This window comes from Phascolarctos cinereus, unplaced genomic scaffold (assembly GCF_003287225.1).
Source record: "Phascolarctos cinereus isolate Bilbo 61053 unplaced genomic scaffold, phaCin_HiC Scaffold_2;HRSCAF=192, whole genome shotgun sequence".
Lineage (NCBI taxonomy): Eukaryota > Metazoa > Chordata > Mammalia > Diprotodontia > Phascolarctidae > Phascolarctos > Phascolarctos cinereus.
In genome coordinates, this window is record NW_027555625.1 from 38,558,962 (window position 1) to 38,584,586 (window position 25,625).

Here is a 25,625-nt window from a genome sequence, read left to right on the forward strand (position 1 = left end):
GACCATCTTCTTTGTCTGTGGAAGTGGGAGGGGAAAAAAATATGCATGTATGGATAGATAGATAGATAGATAGATAGATAGATAGAGGGCACAGGGTGAGTTGCAGATGAAGGGGTGATATCTGTAAAATAAAATTATGGGGTGAGAGAGGATTATACTGGGAGAAGAAATGGAGAAGTACAATGAGGTAAATTATCTCACATGAAACAGACAAGAAGTCTTATACAGAGGGGAATAAGTGAATATTATGTTCATAGGATTTGGCTTAAGGAGGGAATAACATACACAATGGGGTATGGAAATCTATCTTACCTTACAGGAAAATAAGGGGGGAAGGGGGCAAGAGAGCAGGGGGTTGATAGAGGGGAGGGCAGATTCAGGGAGGGAATAATCAGAAGCAAACACTTCTGAGGAGAGGCAGGGTCAAAAAGAGAGAATAGAATAAATGGGGTGTTGGGTAGGATGGAAGGAAATATACTTAAGTTTTTCACAACATGACTACTATGGAAGTGTGTTGCATGACTACACATATATAACCTGTATCAAGAGGTTTGTCTTTTCAATGAGGTTGGCTGGGGAGAGAGGAAGGGAGAAAATTTGCAACCCAAAGTTTTAAAAACACATGTGAAAAATAAAAGAATTTTTTAAAAAACTAAAAATAATAATGTGAATGTCTTTCTTTCTCTGTTTCTTTTTTTGGTTTGTGATTTTGAGTATGATAAGGGAGACATAAGGTTAAATTGTGTCTCTAGTTGCAGAAACTTTTTTGGTGGGGGGGAAGAGGCAATAGAATGTTTAGACTTTCTTTGAAGTTACCTTGGATCTTAGGAAAAAGAGATATAGGTTGTCAGCCACTACTGTAAATAAGTGCATTAAAATATAAAGAAAAATCACCAAGGATTACACAAAAATTGAATCAAACAAAGAAGTAGGGATAGAGTTAGTTTTACATACATAAATATCAGATTGTCTATATCTATTTTCATGGTCTTTTTTTGAAGTACAATTTTAAAAAATAAACTAATTTAACTTGAAAAAAGGAAAAGGGAGGGGGATAAAAAAAGGGGAGGCAGTGGTGAAAAGTAAAACTCTAAGGAGGAAACAGGAAAAGGCAGAGAGAAAAGCACAGATGTGGGTGGGGGTGAAGGAAATAGGATGTAGAGGAAGCCACAATAATCACAACTATGAAAGTGAATGGGATGAACTCTCCCACATGGATAAGGAACCATAATCCTACAATATGTTTTTTGCAAGAAACACATTTGAAGTAGAGGGATACATACAGAGTAAAAGTAAAAGGCTGGAATAGAATATATTGTGCTTCAGCTGAAGTAAAAAAACAAAAACAAAAACAAAAAAACAAAGCAGTAGCAATCCTGATCTCAGACAAAGCAAAAGCAAAAATAGATCTAATTAAAAGAGATAAGGAAAGAAACTACATCCTTCTAAAAGGTACCATAGATTATGAAGTAATATCATTACTAAATATACATGCACCAAATGGTATAGCATCCAGATTCTTAAAGGAGAAGTTAAAGGAGATACAGGAAGAAACAGAGAGCAAAACTATACTAGTGGGAACCCTCACTTCCCCCTCTCAGATCTAAATAAATCCAACCACAAAACAAACAAGAAAGAAGTTAAAGAGATCAATAAAATTTTAGAAAAGTTATACACGGTTGACCTCTGGAGAAAATGGAATGGGGACAGAAAGGAATAAACCTTTCTCTCAAGGTATATAGCACCTGCACAAAAATTTGTTCAGGGCCAGAGCTGGAGAGTCTAATATGGGATAGGAAATTTAGGTCAGAGCTTGACTCTTTCCTTTTCCTACCCTTGGGGGCTCACTTATTCAGAATATTTGGCTCACCAATTTCCCCTGCCAGGGAGGTGTTAGAACACTCTGACCCTTTAACCTTGATAGCAAGCAGGTGTGAACAATTAAAGTTGCCCATAAGGGCTGGGGTTAGTCACATAACAATACTGGGAATGCCTCAGAGGTGATTGTTAGCTTTCACTATTTAAACTGGACCCTCAGCATAATAAATGGCTCAGTCTTTCACTGACCCACCTTTTTTCATTTCACACTCCTCACTTTGATGCAACACTTAGTCTCCCACGACAAAAACTGACCTTGTACTAGGGCTTAAAAACCTCACAATCCAATGCAGAAAGGCAGAAATATTAAATGCATCCTTTGCAGATCATGAAGCAATAAAAATTACGTGTAATACAGTGCCATAGAAATATAAACTAAAAATTAATTGGAAACTAAATAACCTAATGTTGGAGAAGATATGAGAAAATTAGAAGACTAATGCATTGTTGGTGGAGTTGTGAAATGACCCAACCATTTTGAAAAACAATTTGGAACTAGGCCCAAAGGGCTATAAAAATTAGCATACACTTTGACCCAGCAAGAGCACTTCCAGGGCTATATCCCAAAGAAATCATATAAATGGTAAAAGGACCCACATGTACAAAAATATTTATAGCAGCTCTTTTTCTGGTGGCAAAAAATTGGAAATTGAGAGAATGCCCATCAATCAGAGAATTTTCTAAACAAGTTGTGGTATATGAATGTAACAGAACACTATTGCGCTACAAGAACCTGGAAGGACTTGTATGGACTGGTGCTAAGTGAAATGAGCAGGACCAGGAGAACGTTGTACAAAGTAACAGCCACATTGTGTGATGACTAATATTGATAGACTTAACAAGGACCTAAGACATCTCCAAAGGCCTCATGATGAAAAATGTTATCCACATCCAAAGAAACAACTATGGAATTTGAATGCATATCTAAACATATTATTTGCTTTTTTTTCCTTTTGTGTTTTATTTCCTCTTTCTGGTGGTTCCTCCTATTGGTTCTAATTTTTACTTATAACATCACTAATGTGAAAATATGTTAAGTAAGAATATATATGTATAGCCTATATCAGATTACATGCCATCTTGGGGAATGAGGTGGGGAGGATGGGGGAGAAGAATTTAAAACTCAAAAGCATATGGAAATGATTGTTGAGAATTCCAAATAAATTAGTAAAAAAAAAAAAAGATTAAGTCCAACTCACATTATGATATTCAGTTTCATTAATTTTTAATCAATCAGAGTTGACTTATGCCACTTGGTAACATCTACTTCTCTAAGGGCATATAAGTGTTGCTATGCCTCCATGATTCACCTTTCGTTTACAAGAGATACCTAAATGACCATCCTTTTATTAATTCTTCATTAGCCATAATTAATGAAACAATTATGCAGAAACTACGTCTCTTGGCCTTTTCTTTCATCAGATTTGTATAGTAAGGTGAGAACGTACATAAAAAAGTTTTATCACATTAGGTTTCTCTCAGTTATGGACTCTTTGATGTAGCACAAGCTGGGAGTTTTGTCTGAAAGCCTTTCCACATTCATTACATTCATAAGGTTTCTCCCCAGTGTGGATTCTCTGATGTGCAGCAAGTTTGGAGTTCTCTCTGAAAGCCTTTCCACATTGATTACATTCATAGGGTTTCTCCCCAGTGTGGATTCTCTGATGTGCAGCAAGAAATGAGTTCTGTGTGAAAGCCTTTCCACATCGATCACATTGATAAGGTTTTTCTCCAGTGTGAATTCTCTGATGTAGAGCAAGTTGGGAGTTTTGTCTGAAAGCCTTTCCACAATGATTACATTCAAAAGGTTTCTCCCCAGTGTGGATTCTCTGATGTACAGAACGATCAGAGGTACTTCTAAAAGCCTTTCCACACTGATTACATTCATAAGGTTTCTCTCCAGTATGGATTCTCTGATGTTGGGCAAGTTGGGAGTTTAGTCTAAAAGCCTTTCCACACTGTTCACATTGGTAAGGTTTCTGTCCAGGGTGAATTCTCAGGTGTGAAGCAAGACTGGAACTGGAGCTGAAGGCCTTTCCACATTGATTACATTCATAAGGTTTCTCCCCAGTGTGGATTCTCCGATGTACAGAAAGATCAGAGGTACTTCTAAAAGCCTTTCCACAATGATTACATTCATAAGGTTTCTCTCCGGTGTGAATTCTCTGATGTTCAGCAATTTTGGAGTTCACTCTGAAAGCCTTTCCACATTGATTACATTGATAAGGTTTCTCTCCAGTGTGAATTCTCTGATGTTCAGCAAGTTTAGAGTTCACTCTGAAAGCCTTTCCACATTGATTACATTGATAAGGTTTCTCTCCAGTGTGAATTCTCTGATGTTCAGCAAGTCTGTAGTTCACTCTGAAAGCCTTTCCACATTGTTTACATTCATAAGGTTTCTCTCCACTGTGGATTCTCTGATGTACAGAACGATCAGAGGTACTTCTAAAAGACTTTCCACACTGATTACATTGATAAGGTTTCTCTTCAGTGTGGATTCTCTGATGGCGAGCAAGTTGGGAGTTCACTCTGAAAGCCTTTCCACATTGATTACATGCATAAGGTTTCTCTCCAGTGTGCATTCTCTGATGAACAGCAACACTGGAGCTGCAATTCCAAGCCTTTCCATACTCATTACCTTCATGAGGTTTCCTATCACTGTGAATACTGTGATGAATAATGAAGGATGAGGATTCACTAAAAGTTTCACCACATTCATGACACTCATGTGGCTTCTCTCCAATATGAATTTTTTGATGGTAAATAAGGGATGACTGTTGACTCAAGTCTTTCCCACAATGATGACAATCATAAGGTTGCTCTCCTGTGTGGAATCTCTGCAATACAGCACAGATTTCTCTCCCAGTGAAATCACAAGGACCATCACTCATGAACCTCTTCTGGTGAGTCTCTTTCACAGAAATGCTTAGCTTTTCAGTAGTCTCTTTCATTTCAGGTCTAATCTCTCCTGCAAGAAACAAAAAATAAAACGCATGTACTGACATATGTACTTCCATATATAATCATAATCCCTTCCATCCACTGGGACAAAGTAAACTAACTGATCTATATCCTACTTCCCCAGGATAAGAGAAAAGCCTTCAAAGTTAAATGGACAGAATCAATCATTTGAAAATGCCACTAGGTCACATCTGCAGCTCAATTTGACTTACAAAGAGCTTCACACACAATCACATTGGGTTTTCGAACACCTGCAACACTGGAAGACCTAGGGCTTTCTTATTACATTCTCAAGTCAGGCTATGAGCTCTCAATGGCTGAGTGATCTGACCTACATCTCTGTAGCTGAGACTAGAACTGCAACCCTGCAAGTGGCCATGTTCTGTCCCCAGAGTTAAGAAGCCTTCCTCCATTACACTTAATTTTTCTAAGAAATATTTTATTATTACATGTTGACTTGGTCTCTCCCTCTCTTTGGGTCTCCCAATTCCCTGAGCCACAACAACATTGAGATTGGGCCAATTAATATCCCCACAATGGGGTCTAAGTTCAAGGGAAAAGAAGAGTCAATCACTGTGGCAAAATTCACTATGGCCTTATTTGAAGAAATTGCCACAGCAACCACCAACCTTGAGCAATCACCATTGTGATCAGTCAGAGGACTCAGACGATAGTTTTTATTGCCAAAAAAAATTTTTTAAGTACACATTTTTTTAGATATAATAACATTGCACATGTCATAGACAACAATGTGTGGTAAACAAAGCTTTGATATGCACTGAGAAACCAAAAATTCATATGATTCACTTGATTGCACTATTCACTTTACTGCAGAGCTCTGGAACTGAACCTGCAGGTAACTCTGAGGTGATTCATTCTTGTTTTGAATTTGACTCTTTCCTCCCCAATTCTAGTCTCCTTCTTAAACCATTACTAGCCCTACTTCTTGAGTTTGCTCATATGCCACTGAACTAGATGTCTTTCCATTCACAAACACTCTCCTTGCCCTGGATCAGCTGAGACCAAATATCCTGATCTGTTGCTTTTTCTCAAACCGTCTCCATGTTTGTATGCCAGATTGGTAACTCTTTGACAGCAGGGACTGGCTTTTCCCTTCCCAAACCTTATCAAGATACCTAGAAAAATGGAAGGGCTTAATCCATGCTTATAGACTGACTGACTGGGCCCAAGGCTGTCACCAAGCCCCAGCCTCTCCCTCAGTCCTTGAATTCTGGTCCCTGACTTATTTGGCAAATGGAGGTTCTGTCCTCGGTCTTCTTTCTGGCTCTCTCTTGAGCCTTATCTGCCATACTGTGTGACCTCTGTCTGGTTCTAACTCTGATGGGACCTAACCAGACCCACAATAAAGATCAAACAGACTTCTTTTCAGTATGAACATCTCATACTATGGGAGACTTGACAGTTTCTACTTCCCACATTCCCAAACTGAGGGTGGCTGGCAACTCAATGAATCAGTCTAATTATTCTCCAAGAATGGGCCAAAGATTGAGCTTTAAAGATCAGGGAAGGAACACAGGTTGATGATTTATGTAAAGCACAGCCTTAGATTAATTCTAAATAAGGCAACAGCTTTTGCTACTACTTAGATGCTGCTGGATGGAGAGAAAATAAAAAAAAACCAAGCTGTCTAGGTCCATGCAAATTTAGGGCACATCATTTCAGTTGGAACTTCACTGTGGAAAGGATATAATTTGACATCTCCCTAATTGACACTCTTGGGGTAGCCAGGTTGGCCAGTAGATAGAGTACTAGTTAGAAAGACTCAGGTTCAAATCTAGCCTAGATGTGTGACCCTGGGCAAGTCACTTAGACCTGTCCAGTCCGCCTCAGTTTCCTCATCTAAAAAAATAAACCTGGAAAGGAAACTATAAATCACTCTAGTTTTTTTGCCAAGAAAACCCCAAATCAGATCATGAAGATTCAGAAATGACTAAAATGACTGTAAACCACATAAGTGACTCCCTATGTCATTCACCACTGTAGTTTCTCAAGTTCTTTTCATTCTTTCCCAACTGTCCCTTATTGCTCACTCCCTCTGTCCATCCTCCCATTCACCTTCTCAGCAGAGAAATTTGCCTTCTAATTTTCTCTTTCTCATCTCCCATTAATCAAGTGCCTTTTTTTCCTTTTTCATACCACAATCAGATCAAATGGTCTCCTTTCTGCTAGCTAAGGCAAACTACTTTCCATGTGTAAATCATCCCATTCCAGCACACTGTCTTTCTCAGTATGTAGCCTCTCCAACACCCCCTTTTCTCACTACTTTCCAGTCTCTCCCACACTAATGACACCTTCCAACTTCCACAAATAAAACCATTTCTCTCTACTCCTCAAAACACAGTCACGTGATCCATTCAACCCAAGAGCTATTTTCCAATGTCTTTCTTCCATTTCTTGGCTAAACAGCTGGAGATGTCCATTTACAACTGATGTCTCCAACTCCTTTCCTCTACTTGCTCTGCAGCCGAGCTCCCAATGTCATTGTTCCACTGAAATTCCTCTCTCCAAAATTACCAAAAATCTCAAACTTGCTAAATCCACTAGCCATATCTTCATCCTCATCCTTCTTCCCTCCTCTGCAGCCTTTGACAGTCAATCACCCTTCTCTCTCTCTCTCTCTCTCTCTCTCTCTCTCTCTCTCTCTCTCTCTCTCTCTCACACACACACACACACACACACACACACACACACACACACTTTCTGTGACACTCCTCTCATTGTTCCCCAAACTCATTCTCTTTCCCCCAACCATTCCATCTTCTTCTTTTCCCAATGCTCTTCAAGGCATCCTCCCAATACTGTAGGCTTACAAATGAGTTTTCATACACTCCTCACTGACTCACACACACTCTTGACCCCCATATTCAATCTGCTGCAAGGTCCTGTGATTCCACCTTAGTAACATCTCTCCCATACACCCCTTCTCTCCCAACACTGCCACTGTCTTGGTCGAGGCCCCAAACACCTCACAGCTCAGTTTTTCCAAGAACCTCCTCCTTGTTCCAGCTGCCTCCAGTCTCTCCCCAGTCCAGTCATGCCTTCACCCATTGATCAAAGTTCATCTTCCTAAAGTTCTTCACTGATCATGGCCTCATGTACTCAACAACCTCCTGTGGCTCCCTGGGAGAAGTTCAAATATAAAATCCTCTCTAGGCCTATTGCTCATCTACCCCTCCTTTACCTAGCCCGCTCCTACTCTCCTAATTTTCTTTCAACTTATATTCCGACCAAACGTTATAACCCAGTGGTCTGGGCCTCCCTTAGGAGGCCTAGGAACAGGAAACTCCATCTCATGATTCTGTGGGATTTCCGATGCCATTTCCATGCCTCAAAGGCTCACCCTGGCTTCCCTGAAGCCCCAGCTAGAGCCTACTGGCCACAATAGGCCTTTCTTGTCCTCCTTCACTCTCTCAATGAGCTCCAATTTAGCCTGACCATAACAGGTTTGTACAGTGCTCTTGGTGTGTGGCTGCCCTATGCGTTTGAGCTCCAGGAGAGCAGAGAATGTTCCTTGTGTCTCTTTATATCCCTGGTGCTTAACAGAAGGTCTGGCACATAGCAGGCACATAAATATTCATCGACTTGCAGAAAGTCTAAGAAAGAGCCCATATTGGAAAGCCTAAACCCTTTTTGCACTTTCAAACAATGACTACTTTTAGGATCATAGATTTATCACTGGGAGAGAGCTTAATTGCCATGATGTCCAACTTCCTCATTTTACAGAAGGGGAAACAGACTCATTGGGGTTCAGTGACTTGTCCAGGAACACCCTTCTAAAAGTGTCTGAAAAAGAATTCCAAGTCAGGTGATCCTGCCCCCAAATCTAGCACTTTTCCCACAAGACCGAGAAGCCTCTTATAATTCCTGCTCTTATACTTGCTTTCACCTCACTCACCTGGGCAGCAGCTCCTCAGGCCTTCTTGCTCCAGCATCCATGGTCCTTCCCTTTCCTCAAAAGAAGAAATCCAATATTCTCTGGGAACTGGAAGCCCTGAGCATGGGAAATCAGCAATGAGCATACAGAAAAACTTGTCATTGATTTCTCTTTACAGAGAATAATATACATGCAAAGCTATTCCATTGAGAATCACTCCATCACATTTAACATATCAGGCTTATTCTCCCACAAATGCTTGTAAAGCAAGGAACACAAAACAGGATGTGCCAGATCAGCTTGAGCTCCAGCAAAAGGGACCTTGATGAACAGATATTGCCCTGTCCCCTACCCTGCTCATCACTCCCAGAAACCCATAAAAACCTCGTTACTGTTCATGGAGGCATTCATTGCCTCTTTCGGTAAGATTCTCCTGCCAGGGAACTCAAGGAATCTTAGTTTGTCTGATTCCTGGCCAGTCCATTATTCCTGCCATTGACAGGGGCATGCAAGCAAAAAGCACAGCATGAGTCCCACAAGTCCTTAAGCATGCTTTCCATAACATTTATTTTGGAAGCTTTGCGGACAGTTGGGGGAGAAGATCATGGAGCCAATTTGCAGTCAGAAAACTTGATCTTGGGACACCTTTGTCCTAGGAGGATGGACTCCCTGCATGGTTTCCACTAGTTAGAAATTAGAGGCAGCTGGGAATACAGTGGAGAGAGCCCTGGGCCTAAGTTAGGAATGCCAGAGTTTAAATCTAGCCTCAGACAGTTACTACCTGTGTGCCTCTGGAAAAGTCCCAACACCTGTTTCCTTTAGTTTTCTCAAATGACCAATGGGGATAATCCCATCAGGTAATAACATAATATTGTAAAGAAAGTACTTAGTACAACAGCTGGTGAACAGCAGGTGAATAGAAATGCTTATTCCTTTCCCACCACCTGTGCCGGAATGTGGAGCTGATGTAAAAGAAGATGAAGGACAAATGTGTCACGTTAGGCACAATTAGGAGCTCTGGGTACAAATTGATGCTTCTCAAAAAGAATATCCTAAGTGACTGGACCATCCCAAAGAGGAAAGGGTTACAAGGAAAAGCCACCTGATCACTTTTCAGAGATGTGGCAGACAAAATTCATGTCTAGGGAGAGGTTGGACTAAATAATCCATGGGATTGGTTCTACATCTGAGATGCTTCAACTCTGATCTGACCTTTGACCTCAACCTACCTAGAACTGGCAAGAGACGGCTTCAGAAGAAACAAGGAAACCCTCATGTTATCTTCATACAATGTACTGACCTTTTACAGGAAAACCAGGCAGCAGGAGGTCCTTTTGTCTTGGACACAAGAGACCAGCACTTTTCCCTTTCTACTAATTGATAACTGTTCCAAAGCCAGCACACTCAGGAATTAAGATATTCCCTTCATAGCAGACTCAGAGCTGCCAGAGGAAATGTCCTTACCCAGAGAGAGAAGGTTCCAGGCATTCTCCAGCATGACCTCCTTGTACAACTCCTTCTGAGGATGGTCTAAGAGGACCCACTCCTGTGGGGTGAAGTCCACAGCCACATCTTGGAATGTAACCAACTCCTAAACCATCAAATGTCACAAGATTGAAAGGTGAAAGACTCCAGAATTCATGCAGTCTAACCCTCATTAAGTGAGAGGAGGAAACTGAAGCATAGGAAGGGGATTTATCCAAAAGCTGAAGAAGAGTTATCTGTTGTAACACTGAAGGCTCGAGGCCACCCTGGTTATGATGTGTCACGGCTAAAACATCTTATGCCTTTACTTTATGACTGCTTTCATTCGTCAATAACATAGATTTCTTTATTACAATATATACTTACATAGTTGGTAATTTTTGTTGTTCTTTGTGCTCCAAGATGACAAAAATGACACAACTATGTCAGAGTCAAAGTACAGTGCGTCTGACCACGGATGACCTAAGAGAACCTAGAAGACTCTACCACACATTGGGGACAAACAGTCCATGTGAATATTTGGGGTGAAGATGGCTCTAAATTTGTACATCTCACCATTCTTTTGAGCTACTGCAATTCGGCTTTGTAAGCACAGCACAGTACATTCTTTGATGTGAGCTGGCCATGTTGGGTGGTCCTTTGCCAGTGTCTCCCATGTCTCACAACTGATTACAAAATTCCTCAGAGATGCCTTGGGAATGTCCTTGTATCACTTCTGAACACCTTGTGAGCACCTTCTTTGAATAAGTTCTCCACAGAATAGTCTTTTAGGGAAACATACTTTTGGCACTTGAACAACATGGCCAGTCATCAGAGTTGTGCTCTCTGCAGTAGAAGGTGAAGGCTTGGCAATCTAACTTGAGAAAAGACCTCAGCATCCAGCAGGTGACCTTCAGAATCTTCCTAATACAATTCAAATGGAAGTGATTTAGTTTCCTGGAATGGTGCTGCTATACTGTCTAGCTTTCTCAGGCACACAACAATGAGGTCAGCAGAATAGCTCTGTAGACCTTCAGTTGCGTATGCAGCCTAAAACCTCTTCTCTCCCACACTTTCCTTGGGAGCCTCTCAAACACTGAGCTCTATCTGGCAAAGCAAGGAGTCAGCTGTTAAAATTACTTATCTGAAGTAGAACATAATCTGATGTACAAAATTTGCTAGTAAACAATGATTTAATTGTAACAATTGACAGGTTATCTCTAAGTAAAATCAGCTAATTCCTCAGTAATTTGTGACATACATGTGATTTACAGAGCTTATTTTTCTAACAGAAGAAGAAAAAAATCACAGCCTTAGGACACATATTTTGAACGTAATTCAACTGGACAAGGCAGGTCATCTGAATACTTATTCCTCCCACGTTTTCTTGACCCAGATTCATTCTCTCTTTATCAACCTGTCTAAGTGAGAATAACCCAAAAGTCCTTGCTCTGCAGCTGATGAGTTTTCCAACCAAAAGTATTACTTTAAAGGAGCTCATAGTTTGCAGAAAGATTGGAAAAGAGGAACTTGTGGTTTGTACTAAGCAATCACACCCCATCCTCCAGCTACCAGAAAGATATTTGGTAAAGAAAGACTTGAACAAAAGAAAAAGAACATAAGAAAGAAGGTGAAAAATAGCATCTTTCAGTCTGTATGCAAACAATATCAGTTCTCTCTCTGGAAGCACAGAGTATGCTTCATCATTAATCCTTTGGGATTTTCTTGGATCTTTACATTGCTGAGAGTACCTAAGTCATTCCCAGTTCTTCACTGAACAATATTGTTGTTACTGTGTGTGGTGTCTTCTCACTTCTGTTCACATCATTTTCTGTCAATTCATGTAAATCTTTCCAGGTTTTTCTGAAATTATCCTCCTTGTCATTTCTTATACCACAATACATGATAATCATGTACCACAGATTGTTTAGCCATTCTCCAATTGATGGACATCTTCAATTCCCCATTCTCAGTCACCACAAAAAGAGCTGCTATAAATATTTTTTGTACAAATAGGCCCTCTACTCTTTATTTTCATGTGTTTGGGGTCTACACTTTGTAGGGGTACTGCTGGATCAAAGGGCGTGTACAGTTTTATGACTCTTTTGACACAGTTTCAAATTTTCTCCAGAATGGTTGCATCAGTGCATTCATTCATGCCCCAGTTTCTTCCCATCTCCTCCAACATCCATCATTTTCCTTTTTCATCAAATTGGCCAATCTGATAGGTATGAGGTGGTACCTCAAAATTTTGTTAACTTACATTACTCTAATAAGTAGTGATTAAGAACACTTTTTCATATGTTTATATACAGCTTTAATTTTTTATTCTGAAAACTACTTGTTCATATCCTTTCACCATTTATCAATTAGAGAATGACTTGGGTTTCTATAAATTAAACTCAATTCTCTATACATTTAAGGAATGAGCCCTTTATCAGAGATACTTTTTGGAAAAAAATTTCCCCAGTTCTCTGCTTTCCTTATAATTTTGGTTACATTGGTTTTGTTTGTGCTAAAATTTTAATTTCATATGATCAAAATAATGTTGGTCTATATCTAGTTTCTGCCATCATGTTTTCCAGCTTTCCCAGCAGTTTTTGTGAAATAATGAATTTTTGTTTCAAAAGTTTGGATCTTTGGGTTTATCATATACCAGATATGGGTATACAAAATAAGTACAGATATCATATATGATATAGGGTCACTTACTATAAGGTAATTTATACCTAATCTATTCTACTGATCCACCACTTTATCTCTTAGACAGCACCAGATAATTTTTGATAATTATGACTTTATAATGCAGTTTGAGATGTGGTATGACTAGACCACCTTCCTTCATTCTTTTCCCCCCATTGATTACCTTGATATCCTTGACCTTTTGGAGAACCTCTGTTTTCCTGGCATTACTGTTAGGTCAAAATTAGCACAAGCATCAGAGAATCGATCCATATGCTGTTATTCAGTTACATACAAATAAGAGCAATTGGGGGTGGAGCGAAGATGGCGGTATGAAAGCAGTGACTTGCTTGAGCTCTCCTCCAAACCCCTCCAAATACCCATAAAAAATGGCTCTAAACAAATTCTGAAGCAGCAGAACCCACAAAAAGACAGAGTAAAACAAATTTCCAGCCCAAAACAGCCTGGATGGTTGATCTGAAAGGTATATCACGCCAGGTGAGGAGAGGAGCTCGGTTCGGCATGGGCACTCAGGCCACAGCAAACGGGAAGCAGGCCTTAGAGGAATGAATCACAGGCAGCTGTGGCGATTTCCAGACTCCTCAATCCATGAATACCAAAGACAACTTAAAAGGTCAGTGGGAAAAGTTGTTTTTGCGGTGCTGAGAGAGGAGCTAGGTGAGAGCCAGCTCCAGAGAGTAGAGCCCAGGCACTGGGGCAATGGCTGAGTCCTGAACTTCTGGCCCAAAGACTGTGGGGAAATGAAGTGGCTGATCAGAGGGGGACTGCAGGGATCTCTTTGCCAGTGTTGAGGCAGGAACTTCTTGCTTTGCCCATGCTTGGATCTGGGTCACAGTTCTGGGTGGCGGTCCTGGGGTGAGGAGTGTTGGCACGGTAGAGCTTGAAGTGGCGGTGGAGAGGAATCCCTCCTCACAATTCCAAGAGAGAAAAGACTGCTTGTGGCTGGTCACTCAAAGACCAGAGCACAGGCCAGGAAAAGAGTAAATACCTCAACTCTTATTGTACCATGTTGGAAGAACTGAAAATTTACAGGTCCCTAGAAGTATCTCTGGGAAACAGCTGTACAAACCCCCAAAGCTTGGGACAGTACATTCTCCACATTGGAAGCAGATTCATACCTTAACAAAGAGTTTAAAACTCAAGTACTTGGCTGGGATCATGAGCAAATCTCACAAAAAGAGTCAGACTATATTATCTTACTTTGGTGAAAAGAAGATGAAAACATACAACCAGAAAAAGACAACAAAGTCAGAGCTCCTGCATCCAAAGCCTCCAAGAAAAGAATCTGTTGTAGGCCTTGGAAGAGCTCAAAAGGGATTTTGAGAAGCAAGTAAGAGAAGTAGAGGAAAAACTGGGAAGAGAAATGAAAGCGATGCAAGAAAATAATGAAAAACAAGTCAACAGCTTGCTAAAGGAGACCCAAAAAAATACTGAAGAAAATAACACCTTAAAAAATAGCCTAACACAAATGGCAAAAGAGGTCCAAAAAGTCAATGAGGAGAAGAATGCCCTAAAAAGAAAAATTGGCCAAATGGAAAAGGAAGTCCAAAAGCTTACTGAAGAAAATACTTCCTTAAAAATTAGAATAGAGCTATTGGAAGACAGTGACTTTATGAGAAATCAAGACCCAGTAGAACAAATCCAAAAGAATGAAAAGTTAGAAAAAATGTGAAATATCTCATTGGAAAAACAACTGACCTGGAAAATAGATCCAGGAGAGAGAATATAAAAATTATTGGACTATCTGAAAGCCATGACCAAAAAAAGAGCCTAGACATCATCTTTCAAGAAATTATCAAGGAAAACTGCCCTGGATTTTAGAACCAGAGGGCAAAATAGAAATTGAAAGAATCCACCAATCACCTCCTGAAAGAGATCCCCAAAGGAAAACTCCTAGGAATATTGTACCCAAATTCCAGAGTTCACAGGTCAAAGTGAAAATATTACAAGTGGACAGAAAGAAACAATTCAAGTATGGTGGCAACACAATCAGGATAACACAAGATTTAGCAGCTTTACATGAAGGGACTGGAGAGCATGGAATATAATATTCCAGAGGGCAAAGGAGATAGGATTACAACCAAGAATCACCTACCCAGCAAAACTGACTATAATCCTTCAGGGGAAAAAATGGTTATTCAGTGAAATAAAGGACTTTCAAGCATTCTTGATGAAAAGACCAGAGCTTAATAGAAAATCTGACTTTCAAATACAAGACTCAAGTGGAACATGAAGAGGTAAACAGGAAAGAGAAATCATAAGAGACTTATTAAGGCTGAACTGTTTACATTCCTGCATGGAAAGATCATATTTATAACTCATGAGACCTTTGTCAGTATTAGGGTAGTGGGAGGGGAAAAATTATGTGTATGGATGTATGGATAGATAGACAGATAGACAGATAGGTAGATAGACAGATAGATAGAGGGCACAGGGTGAGTTGAAGATGAAGGGGTGATATCTGGAGAATAAAATTAAGGGGTGAGAGAGGATTATACTAGGAGAAGGAGAAAGGGAGAGGTAGAATGGGGTACCATTATCTCACACAAAACAGACAAGAAAAGTTCTTACAGTGGAGGGGAAACAGGGTAAGGTAAGAGAAAATGAAGGAATCTTATTCTCATAGGATTTGGCTTAAGGAGGGAATAACATACACAGTCAATTGGGTATGAAAATCTGTCTTACCATACAGGAAAACAGGGGAGAGGAAGGGGACAAGAGAGCAGGGGGATGATAGAGAGGAGGGCAGATTGGGAAAGGGGGTAATCAGAAGTAAATACTTCTGAGGAGGGACAGGGTCAAAAGAAAGAATAGAATAATGGGGGGCAGGATAGGATGAAGGGAAATAGAGTTAGTTTTTCACAACATGTCTACTATAGAAGTGTTTTGCATAACTGCACATGTAGGGCCTCTATTGAGTTGCTTGCCTTTTCAATGAGGGTGGGAGGAAGGGAGAGAGCTTGGAACCCGTCGTTTTAGAAACATGTTTTAAAAAAATGTTTCCACATGCAGCTGGGAAATAAGAAATACAGGAAATGAGGTACAGAAATCGATCCTGCCCTGCAGGAAAGTGGAAGGGGAAGGGGATAAGAGAAGGGGGGGGGAAGAGACAGAAGGGAGGGCAGACTGGGGGAAGGGGTATTCAGAATGCTTGCCATCTTGGGGGGGAGGGGCAAGATGGGGTGAAAATTTGGAATTCAAAATCTTGTGGAAGTAAATATTGTAAACTAAAAATAAATAAATTTATATAGAAAAAAAATAAAGAATAGTGACCAAGAAAAACAAAATGATGCACAGGATGCTCTCAGAAAAACCTAGAAAGACTTGCATGGGCTGATACAAAGTGAAATGTACTATGTACAAAGTAACAGCAATATTGTAAGATGATCACCTGTGACTGAATTAGCTATTTTCAGCAATACAAAATTCCAAGACAACTCTAAAGGACTTATGATAAAAAATGTTCTTCATACCCACACAAAGAACTTATGGTATTTGAATACATATTGAAACATACCTTTTTTTAAACTTTCTTTATTTTTCTTGAAGTTTTTTGTTTTATTTCACATGTCTACTACACATATGTTCTGCATGACTAGATATGTATAATCTATATCAAATTGCTGCCTTCTCAATTGGGGGGGTTGGGGACAGAGGAAGGGAGATAATTTGAAATTCAAAGTTTTAAAAACAAATCTTGAAAATTGTTTTTACATGTAACTGTGAAAAATAAAATAATAAACAATTTAAAAAGAAAAAACAAACAAAAAAAGAAATGAGTAATTTCGAGGGGTTCCTTCATACTTTAAAAAAGCAACATCTAATTAATGTAGGTTGTATTTCAACTAATTCATGAAAAAGATATTAACAGTTTCCTCAAGTAAAAGATCTAAACATACCTCCAGAATTCTGCAAACTTGGGAGGACAAAAGTCAAGAGAATGGACCACATACAAGAGAAGTTGGCCAAATAGGAAAATGCCTTTATACTTGGGAGCAGTCATCTATAATTACAATCTGCTTCATGCACAATGTATGTTTGGCGAACATTCTAGGATATGATTCACTTTATCAGAGATTATTATATTTGGGAACAATTCTACATCATATGTACAAAATTGCCCTTTACCTTTTTGACACTGTGATTTCTTCTTTAAAACACCTGACTCATGGTTTAATTTTTTAACTGATACATCACCTTTCAATTCCCTTATTCTATTATTTTACTTGGGAACAATTAAGGTATTTCTTCATGTTTTACAATTTAAGATTTCCAAGAATTTATAATTCTTGTTTTTTTAAACTATAGTCTCTTGAATCATAATTCTTAATTACATAGTATTCACCATGTGGGCTATCAATACAAGTAAGCAGGACTCTTATTGACTGATAACTGATCTCTGAATCCCTAACTCACACCTAACAAAAGCTATTCCAAATCTTTTTCTTTTGCAAAATTGCCACCTCCATCTCTCAGAACCGGTGGATGGAGTTATGAACTCCAAACTTCCATTTGAAGAGACAGATATCTCATCTCTCACTTGGCTCAACATCTTTGGGAATTCTCTGACTGACTGCTCCATTGTGGCCAAGAACTGGGGAATCTTCTCACTCCAACCCATTTTCATCATTTTTTTATGTTGGTCTTCCTCTGTTAGACTGTCCGGTCCTTGAGGCTAAGTGAGTTCTAGAAGCCATCAGAAGAAAACTTTCAAATATAATGGAAAGGACATGGAAACATGCAAGATTACTCCAAACTCACTAGAAATAAAGAGGGAACTGGAAGAATGCATTCCAGAGAGCAGTGAAGCACAGTATACAGCCCAGGAACACATATCCTGTAAATATGAACTTAGCAATGTGGGACAAAAAGTGGATGTTCAATGATAAAAAAGAAATTTATCAAATATTTTTAGAAACAAAATCAGAACTGAAGACATTATTTGCCTCTTTGTACCCCATAGAACTTTTGCAAAAATTAATCATGGATTAGGGCAGAAAGATACTGCAAACAAATGTAAAAAGGCAGAAATCATCAACATATCCTTTCATTCCATTAAAATAAAACAATGGAAATTAGTTCAGAGACAACAAAAGATTCAAACTCAAATGGAGACTTAACAATGATATTTACACTTTTAATACCACAGTGTTGAAATTATGGGGGTAGACGGAGTGGATAGAATGTTGAGTCTGGAGTCAGGAAAGTCTGACTTCCAATTTGGGCTCAGATCCTTGCTAGCTGTGTGTGACACTGGGCAGGTCAGTTAACTCTGATTGCCCCCAGGTTCCTCAACTGAAAAATGATCTGGAGAAAGAAAAAGAAAACCACTTTAATATCATTGCCAAGAAAACCCCAAATGGAGCCACAGTGTTAGACATGACTGAACAACAACATCAATAACAGTAACAAAATTAAGAAGGAGATATCTTACAGGGCTGAAGAAAATAATAAAATTCATTTGGAAAAAATTAAATACCTACAGTAATATCAAGAGCAATGATGAAAAGAAGTGAGGATATACAGGGAAGGGAACTTTTAGACCTTAAACTATGGCATACAGCATTGGTCACCAAACATGTGGTATTGATGAAATAAAAAAAAAAGAGATAAAAGAATGGAACAGATTAAGCAAGGGAAATTCAGAACCATAAGAAATCAGTAAAACTCAATGTTTGATAAAGTGGGGAAAAGATTACTTAGGGTCAAACTCCTTATTTAGTCAAAAAATACAATGGAGAAAAATGGAAAGCAGTCAGGAAGGAAATTAAGATTAAATCAACATCTTAACAATACCCTACAACACATTTTATATGGTGCATTCTTGGCAAAGAAATTATTGAGAAAAATGGACCTGACATCTTAGGGCCAGAGGGTAAAACAGAAATGGAAAGAATCCACCAATCACCTCCTAAAAAAGATGTCAAAATGAAAACTCCCAGGACTATCACAGCCAAATTCCAGAGCTACCAGGTCAAGGAGAAAAGAGTACAAGCAACCACAAAGAAGCAACTCAAATGCCATGGAGCCACAGTCAGGCTAACACAAAAGCTAGTAGGTTTTATATTTAAAAAATCAGAGGGTGTGCAATATGATATTCAGCAAGACAAAGCAACTAGCACCATGACCAACCATCTCATATACAGAAAAAATGTGTAATCCTTCATGGGGGAAAAGAATGAACATTCAATACAGGGTAATCAAACATTCCTAAGGAAAACAACCAGAGCTGAACAAAAAAATTCATCTTCCAATACAAGACCCAAGAGAAACATCAAAAGGTAAAGAGGAAAGAGAAAACAGAGGAGATTCAATAAAGTTAAATTATTTCTATTCCTACATTGGAAGATGATACCTGTAACTCTTAAGTCTTTTATGATGATTAGGGCAATTAGAAGGAGTATACGCTGAGAATATACATTGACTATGATGGGATGATATTCAAGAAAACACACTTAAGGAGTGAGAAAGAGAACTGCATGTCAAGAAGAAGGAAGGGAAAAGTGGAAGGGGGTGAATTATCTCACATAAAAGAGGCAAAGCAGAGCTATTACACTGAAGGGGAAGATGAGGGTGGCGGGAATGGAGGGCTTGAGCCTTACTCCTATCAAAATTGGCTCAAGAAGGGAACAACATACATACTCAGTTGGGTATAGAAATCTATCTCATCCTATAGGGAAGTAAAAAGGGGTAGGGATAAGGAGGGGGGACTGACAGAAAGAACGGCAGATTGGGGGAGGCATTGGTCAGAAACAAAACTCTGGTGAAGAGAGACAGGATAAAAGGCGGGAGAAGAGACAGGAAGAAAGACAGAGAGGAACAGGGAGAGGAAGGAGGAGAGAGGAAGAGATAAGGGAAAACAGGATGGAGGGAAATACAGTTAGTTGTCATAACTATAAATACGAATGGAATGAACTTACCCATAAACTGCATTACTAGATGTAAAATGGATAATTTTGATTGTATTAAATTAAAAAGGGGTTTTTGCAGAAACAAAATAAATGCAAACAAGATTAGAAGAAAAACTGTCAATTGGGAAAAAATTTACAGCAATTACCTGTGATAAAGGCCTCATTTCTCAAATATACACAGCACTGAGTTAAATTTGTAAGAACACAAGTCATGACCCAATTAACAAATGGTGAAAGGATGTGGACGGGCAGTTCAGACAAAGAAACCAAAGCTATTTATAATCATAGAAAAATTCTCAAATGCAAACTAAAACAACTCTAGGCTACCACCTCACACCTATTTAATTCGCTAATAAGACAGAAAAGAAAAAAAACAAATACTGGAGGGAAGTAGGAAAAGTGGGACAATAATGTACTACTTTTGGATTTGTGAACTGATCCAACCACTTTGCAGAGCAATTTGAAACTATACTCAAAGGGCTATAAAAATGTGCATACCCTTTGACCCAGCAATAGCATTACTAAGTCAGCATCCACAAAAGACTTTTGAAAAATTATTCTATACCTTATGACTAATGTGAAAATATGGTTAATATGAACATATAAGTACAGCCTATGTCAGATTACATGCCATCTTGGGGAGGGGGGAGGAGAAGGAGAGGAAGAAAATTTAAAACTCAAAATCTTATGGAAGCCAATGTGGAAAACTGAAAATAAATATATCATTTTTCAAAAAGATTTTTTAAAAAAGAGAAAAGGACCTATGTAATAGTTCTTTTTATCCTGGCAAAGAATTGGAAATTGAGGAGAAGCCCATTAATTATAGAATGTCTTTACAAGTTGTAGTATGTGATTGCAACACAATACTACAGTTTCATAAGCAATGACAAGCAGGATGATTTCAGAAACACCTAGAAAAACTTATATGGATTCATGCAGAGTGAAGTGAGCAGAATCAGGAGAGTACTGTGCAAAGTAACAGCAATACTATATGATGAACAGTGAATAATTTACCTATCCTCATAATCTAAGACAATCCCAAAGGACTCATGATAAAAAATGCAACCCCCCTCCATAGAATCAACTAATGGAATCAGAACACAAACCTGAAGCATACTGTTTTTCACTTTCTTTCTTTATGGCTCAAATTTTCTTTAAAAAATGACCAATATGGAAATGCTTTATGTGTTTGCTTATGTATAACCTGTTTGTGATTGTTTACCATATGCAGGAGAGGTAAGAGGAAGGAGGCAGGTGGAGAATTGTGACCTCAAATTTTAGGAATAAAAAATGTTTTTACATGTAATTGGGGAAAAATGGAGAAAAATGAAATATTATTTGAAAAAAGACTAATAGTCAATGGCAGTTAGGTGGCACAATAGATAGAGCTCGAGGCCTGGAGTCGAACTTGTAATTTAGCCTCAAACACTTACTAGCAATGAGACCCTGGGCCAGTCACTTGAGCATCTTTGCCTCAGTTTCTCCTATGTAAAATGAGCTGAAGAAAGAAATGGGAAACCATTCTAGTTTTCTAATATGAAAATGAGCATCACAAAGAGTCAGGCACCACTGAAGCAACTGAAAAACAACAAATAGCCTTTCCCCAATAGATAAATGGTCAAAGAATAGGAACAAAAAATTCTCAGAAGAAGAACTGCCAAGTATTCGCAATCACATGAGAAAAGACTCCAAACCACTAATCAGTCAAACATAAAAAGCAAAACCCTGAGGTTTTGTCTCATATTCTGCAAAACTGACAATAATGACAAATAGCCCCAGTCAATGTTGGAGGATTTGTTGGAACATGGGCACATTAATACAATGTTGATGGAGTTATGAAATGGTAGGACACCATGAAGATCTGAGTTCAAATCCAGCCTCAGACACTTACTAGTTATGTGACCCTGGTTGGTAAGCCACTGAACCTCTGTTTGCCTCAGTTTCATGAACTGTGAAACAGATAAGAATCCCTACTATATAGGGTTGTTGTGAAGATGGTCAAAAGTGTATTTTCAGGAGAAAGTAAGTTTATTAATGTCTTTGCCTTTGAGCCTGATGCCTCATTGATAAGAACTGAGTGTCTTCTTCACTACCCCCTTCACCACACCTGAAAGGAAAACTGCCAGAGCTTTGACTAGTTCCCCAAACTCAGCCCTTTCTTATATCCTCTCCAACAAGGGAAGTACTAGGCCCTTAACAAATGCTAATCAATTAACAGCTAAAGAAGGTACCCTTTTCTTTGGCCTGGTCCAAATAACTCTGGTAAGGGTCTTTGAACACGTGAATGTGACCCTGATGCTGATTCACCTGTTTTCTTGAGTTGCCATATTTTCCTGAAAACACTGGACCAGAGGATGCAGGAGGCCAGGAACATTCCCAGCCCCTGCTCACAGTATTTGCTTCTTTCAACTCTCATTGCCCTCTCAGTGCCCTTGAGAGTCAAACCAGCTACCAAGAAATGAGTGTGCACCAGACATTTCAACTGTTTGTGCAAAGGAGCTAAAACACAAGACCCCTACAGAACAGAGAAGAATGAGTGAAGTGCTCTTCCCGGTATTTCATGGATCATGTGGGAAAATTTAACAACAAACAAACCAAAAAAAAAAAAAGGACACAGTTAAGGAAGCAATTCGGGAGGTTGGAGGGTTGTTAGTGCTTGTGATGGCAAAGTGCCATGAATCAATTCAAAGTACAGAAGGAGAGAACAGGGAGGTGTTGTCACTACTTTTTCAACTTCCTGCCTACTTTTTTAAATAAACAATCCATAGATAGGGGATTGCCAGTCTGAGAGACCATCCTCTTTGTGGAAATGGCCTCTTTCTTGATACTGGTAAAGTCTATAGACAGAGTGCACTCACCTGGGGTAGGGGTCTGCAGCTCCCAGGGGCCATTCCTTCTGTCTCCTGGCTCCCTGCTTAGGCCAGGCCTTGGTCTTCAGCACACACACCTGGGGAGGGAGAAGGATCCTATGAAAGAAGGCTAGCCTATAGGAATTTACAGGGGGTGAGGCCCTGACCTCAGGGCAGAGACTGCAACTTATAGGTAGGACTAGGCTTGGAAAAGATGGCCACACCCTCTCCAACTCTTTCTCTTCTGTCCCTTCCTTTCTCCCATTCTTCAGAGAACCAAGAGGCAGAAGGGGCTTGGGATCCCAGATAGGATGAGACCAGTCAGAGCCTCAATGGCTCCTGAATCAGGGTGCTCCCTCTGGTGGGGTATGGGACCTGGATCCCAAAAGAGCAACCCAGCTCCAGAACTTTCCCACCTATCTCCACCTAGATACTCAGTAATCCTTTCAATGGTCCTTCCATTGTGGCCCCTTCCTGGTCTGTTACCTCTGCAACATCCCAGGCTACTTCCCACCCTTTCATCCCATCTAGACCCCTTCTCTGTTACCTCTAGATTACCCCAAGATATTTACCCCCCTTAGATCCCATCCCAAATCTTCCCGCAATCTTTCACCCTAAAAGAAAAGTCGGTCTTGCCTCTACAAAATGCAGAGACTCTTAAAATCTTCCCTGCTTCTACTGGCCACACAATAAACCTTGTCTGTCTAAAAGAAGGCTTGAGGGGTCCAATTTTTTAAAGTAGATCCACACCCTTTACCCTTGCAATACAAGGGTAAAGCAAGCCTTTCACTTGTCTTTCACTCAGGCCAGGATTCTTGGGTCCCCGTAGATAAGGTTTCAATTTTGTGGAAAGGTTGACCCAATCCTAAATCGGGGGAGCGTGACCCCACACTCATGGGAAGTGATTGGCAGTCTGGAAAAGAGTTAGTAGTGAGAACCTTGTTCAGCAGTAAGGCTAGGGAAGGAGGATTGCTGCAGGTGGACCTGGCAGGCACTCACCCCATCGTCAGAGAACAAGGATGAGACCCGGTAACGGAAACAATCAGCAGACGCCCCAGGTCTGTGAGGGGCTGCCTCAGACCTACCTGGGAACTGACCCCACAGAGCTGGTGTGCAGAAGGCAGAGATCTCGGGTCCAAGTGAAGGCAGTGTGATTTCAGCTCTAACGGAAGGCGGAGAGATCTCAATTCCTAGGGAAGAAGGCAGAGATCTCAGTCGCAGGGAAGGCGGAAATAGTTCAGCTACATGGGAAGTAGACAGAGTAATCTCGCGACAAATGTTCCTGTTTTCAGACAGCCCACTCTGGGAGGGAACTCCCACCCTCTGCCCAGCCTCTGAGGCGCCCAGGCAGGGCTGTGTCTTCCAGTCACACCCAGGGCCAAGAGCTAGGGACCCTTTCTACCTCTCCTCCACAAGCCCTGCCCTCCAATCACCCGAAATGCCTCAGCCTCTGGAATGAGCCCTCTTCCGCCCTAGACTCCTCCCAGGCCCCCAAACTCCACCCCAGAGCTCCTATTCCACCTGAGCCCCCACCCACCAGACTGGTCCTTTCAGAGACCTCCTCCTCCTCCATGCCTCCATCATCTGATTTCTTATTGGAGGAAAGATTCGTGACTTTAGGAGGTGGAAGGGGGAGAGCAAGGAACAGGTAGCCTGCAGAAGTCCAGACAAACAAGTGATTCACAGCAAAACACAGTTTAGTTACATCATGGAGGCTGTTCACAAAATGCAGTCGGTTTTGTTAGCACATTTCTCCTAATTTCAATTAGAATTCTTAGGGATAACTTCTACAGAAAAAAACAGAGACTCCTGAGGTAGATGCTTGCAAGAAGCAGGTATGCTGCTAGAGGCAGACACACCTTACAGAAGCTAAACCAAGCAGTTCTATTCCTGTCCAGAAATGCCAGGTCCCTCCCTCTATATACAACATTGATCTAAAATTGTGTTAATTCTCGCCCCCAAGATAATATTCATAGACTTATTAAGCATGTGCATTTTGAGCAATTTGTAACTTTTCTCCCACTTTTCAGCACTTCTAACCACACTAACTTCAGCAGGTTTTTGTCTATCTCTTAAAAATTGTTCAAAATTCTTGAGTAAAACTGCCCCTTCTGCTCCTGTGACAACTTCTGAATTCTCTTGTTTAGTACCACTACCTCTACATTTGTGGAAACATAACTTCTTATACCTCACAGAATGTGGGCTCATTTAAAGTCAGATCCCAGGAGGATAACTGAGTTGTGTGACCAGCTCAGGGCAGATCTACCTTTAATGTAAAACACATGTAAAATCTGGTCAGCTCTACCGTTATTGTCTGCATATCAAGCAGTACCAATCTAAGGTCCAGGAGGAAGGGAGCATCTCAGATACTGAAGATGATGAGAGGTCCATTTCATTAGAAAAGGACATGGGCCCTTTCATCAAGTGCCATTGGGTCAGGGCTCTACCTCAATTTCTTTTAGGTTGGGCAATTTTTAATCCCTACATTTCACTCATTTTAATACTTATAGAGAATTAAGGGTGACTGTGGAGAAAGGAAGGTTCGTTCATCAAAAATGTCATATTTTATCAACCTGGAATAGAGCTAATGCATAGCATTAGGAAACCAGGAACTACACAAACACAATTACAAAACACTTTTCACAACAAATAAAGTCAGATCTAAGCAATTGGAAAAATATCAGTTGCTCATGGGTAGGCCGAGCTAATATAATAAAAATGACAATTCTACCTAAATTAATTTACTTTTTCAGCATCATACCAATCAAACTACCAAAAATATTTTCTAGAGCTAGAAAGAAAATAACAAAATTCACCTGAAAGAAGGAAAACTCCAGAATATTAAGGGAAGTAATGAAAAGAAATGCAAGGAAAGGTATTCTAGCTGTACCAGATCTTAAATTGTATTAGAAAGCAGCAATCATCAAAACTACTTGGTACTGGCTAAGAAATAGAATAGTAGAT

General features: G+C 39.9%; 1 protein-coding gene across 2 annotated transcripts in view; it reads right to left on the bottom strand.

Moving 5' to 3' along the window:
* LOC110202931 (uncharacterized) overlaps nt 1–24,088 on the bottom strand; it is a 37,365-nt gene extending 13,277 nt beyond the window's left edge. The window contains exons 1-5 of one of the 2 annotated variants that reach the window (XM_078149321.1): nt 23,747–24,088; nt 22,671–22,759; nt 10,154–10,325; nt 8,756–8,857; nt 3,377–4,846 (exon numbers count right to left, since the gene is read on the bottom strand). In XM_078149321.1, coding sequence (XP_078005447.1) covers nt 3,377–4,846; nt 8,756–8,857; nt 10,154–10,325; nt 22,671–22,703 — 1,777 coding nt within the window. In that variant the 5' untranslated portion in view covers nt 22,704–22,759; nt 23,747–24,088. Of the gene's footprint in view, nt 1–3,086; nt 4,847–8,755; nt 8,858–10,153; nt 10,326–22,670; nt 22,760–23,746 lie in introns of those variants that run through there. The other variant, XM_078149320.1, reaches the window with a different exon arrangement.
* Between the last annotated feature and the right edge of the window lie 1,537 nt (nt 24,089–25,625).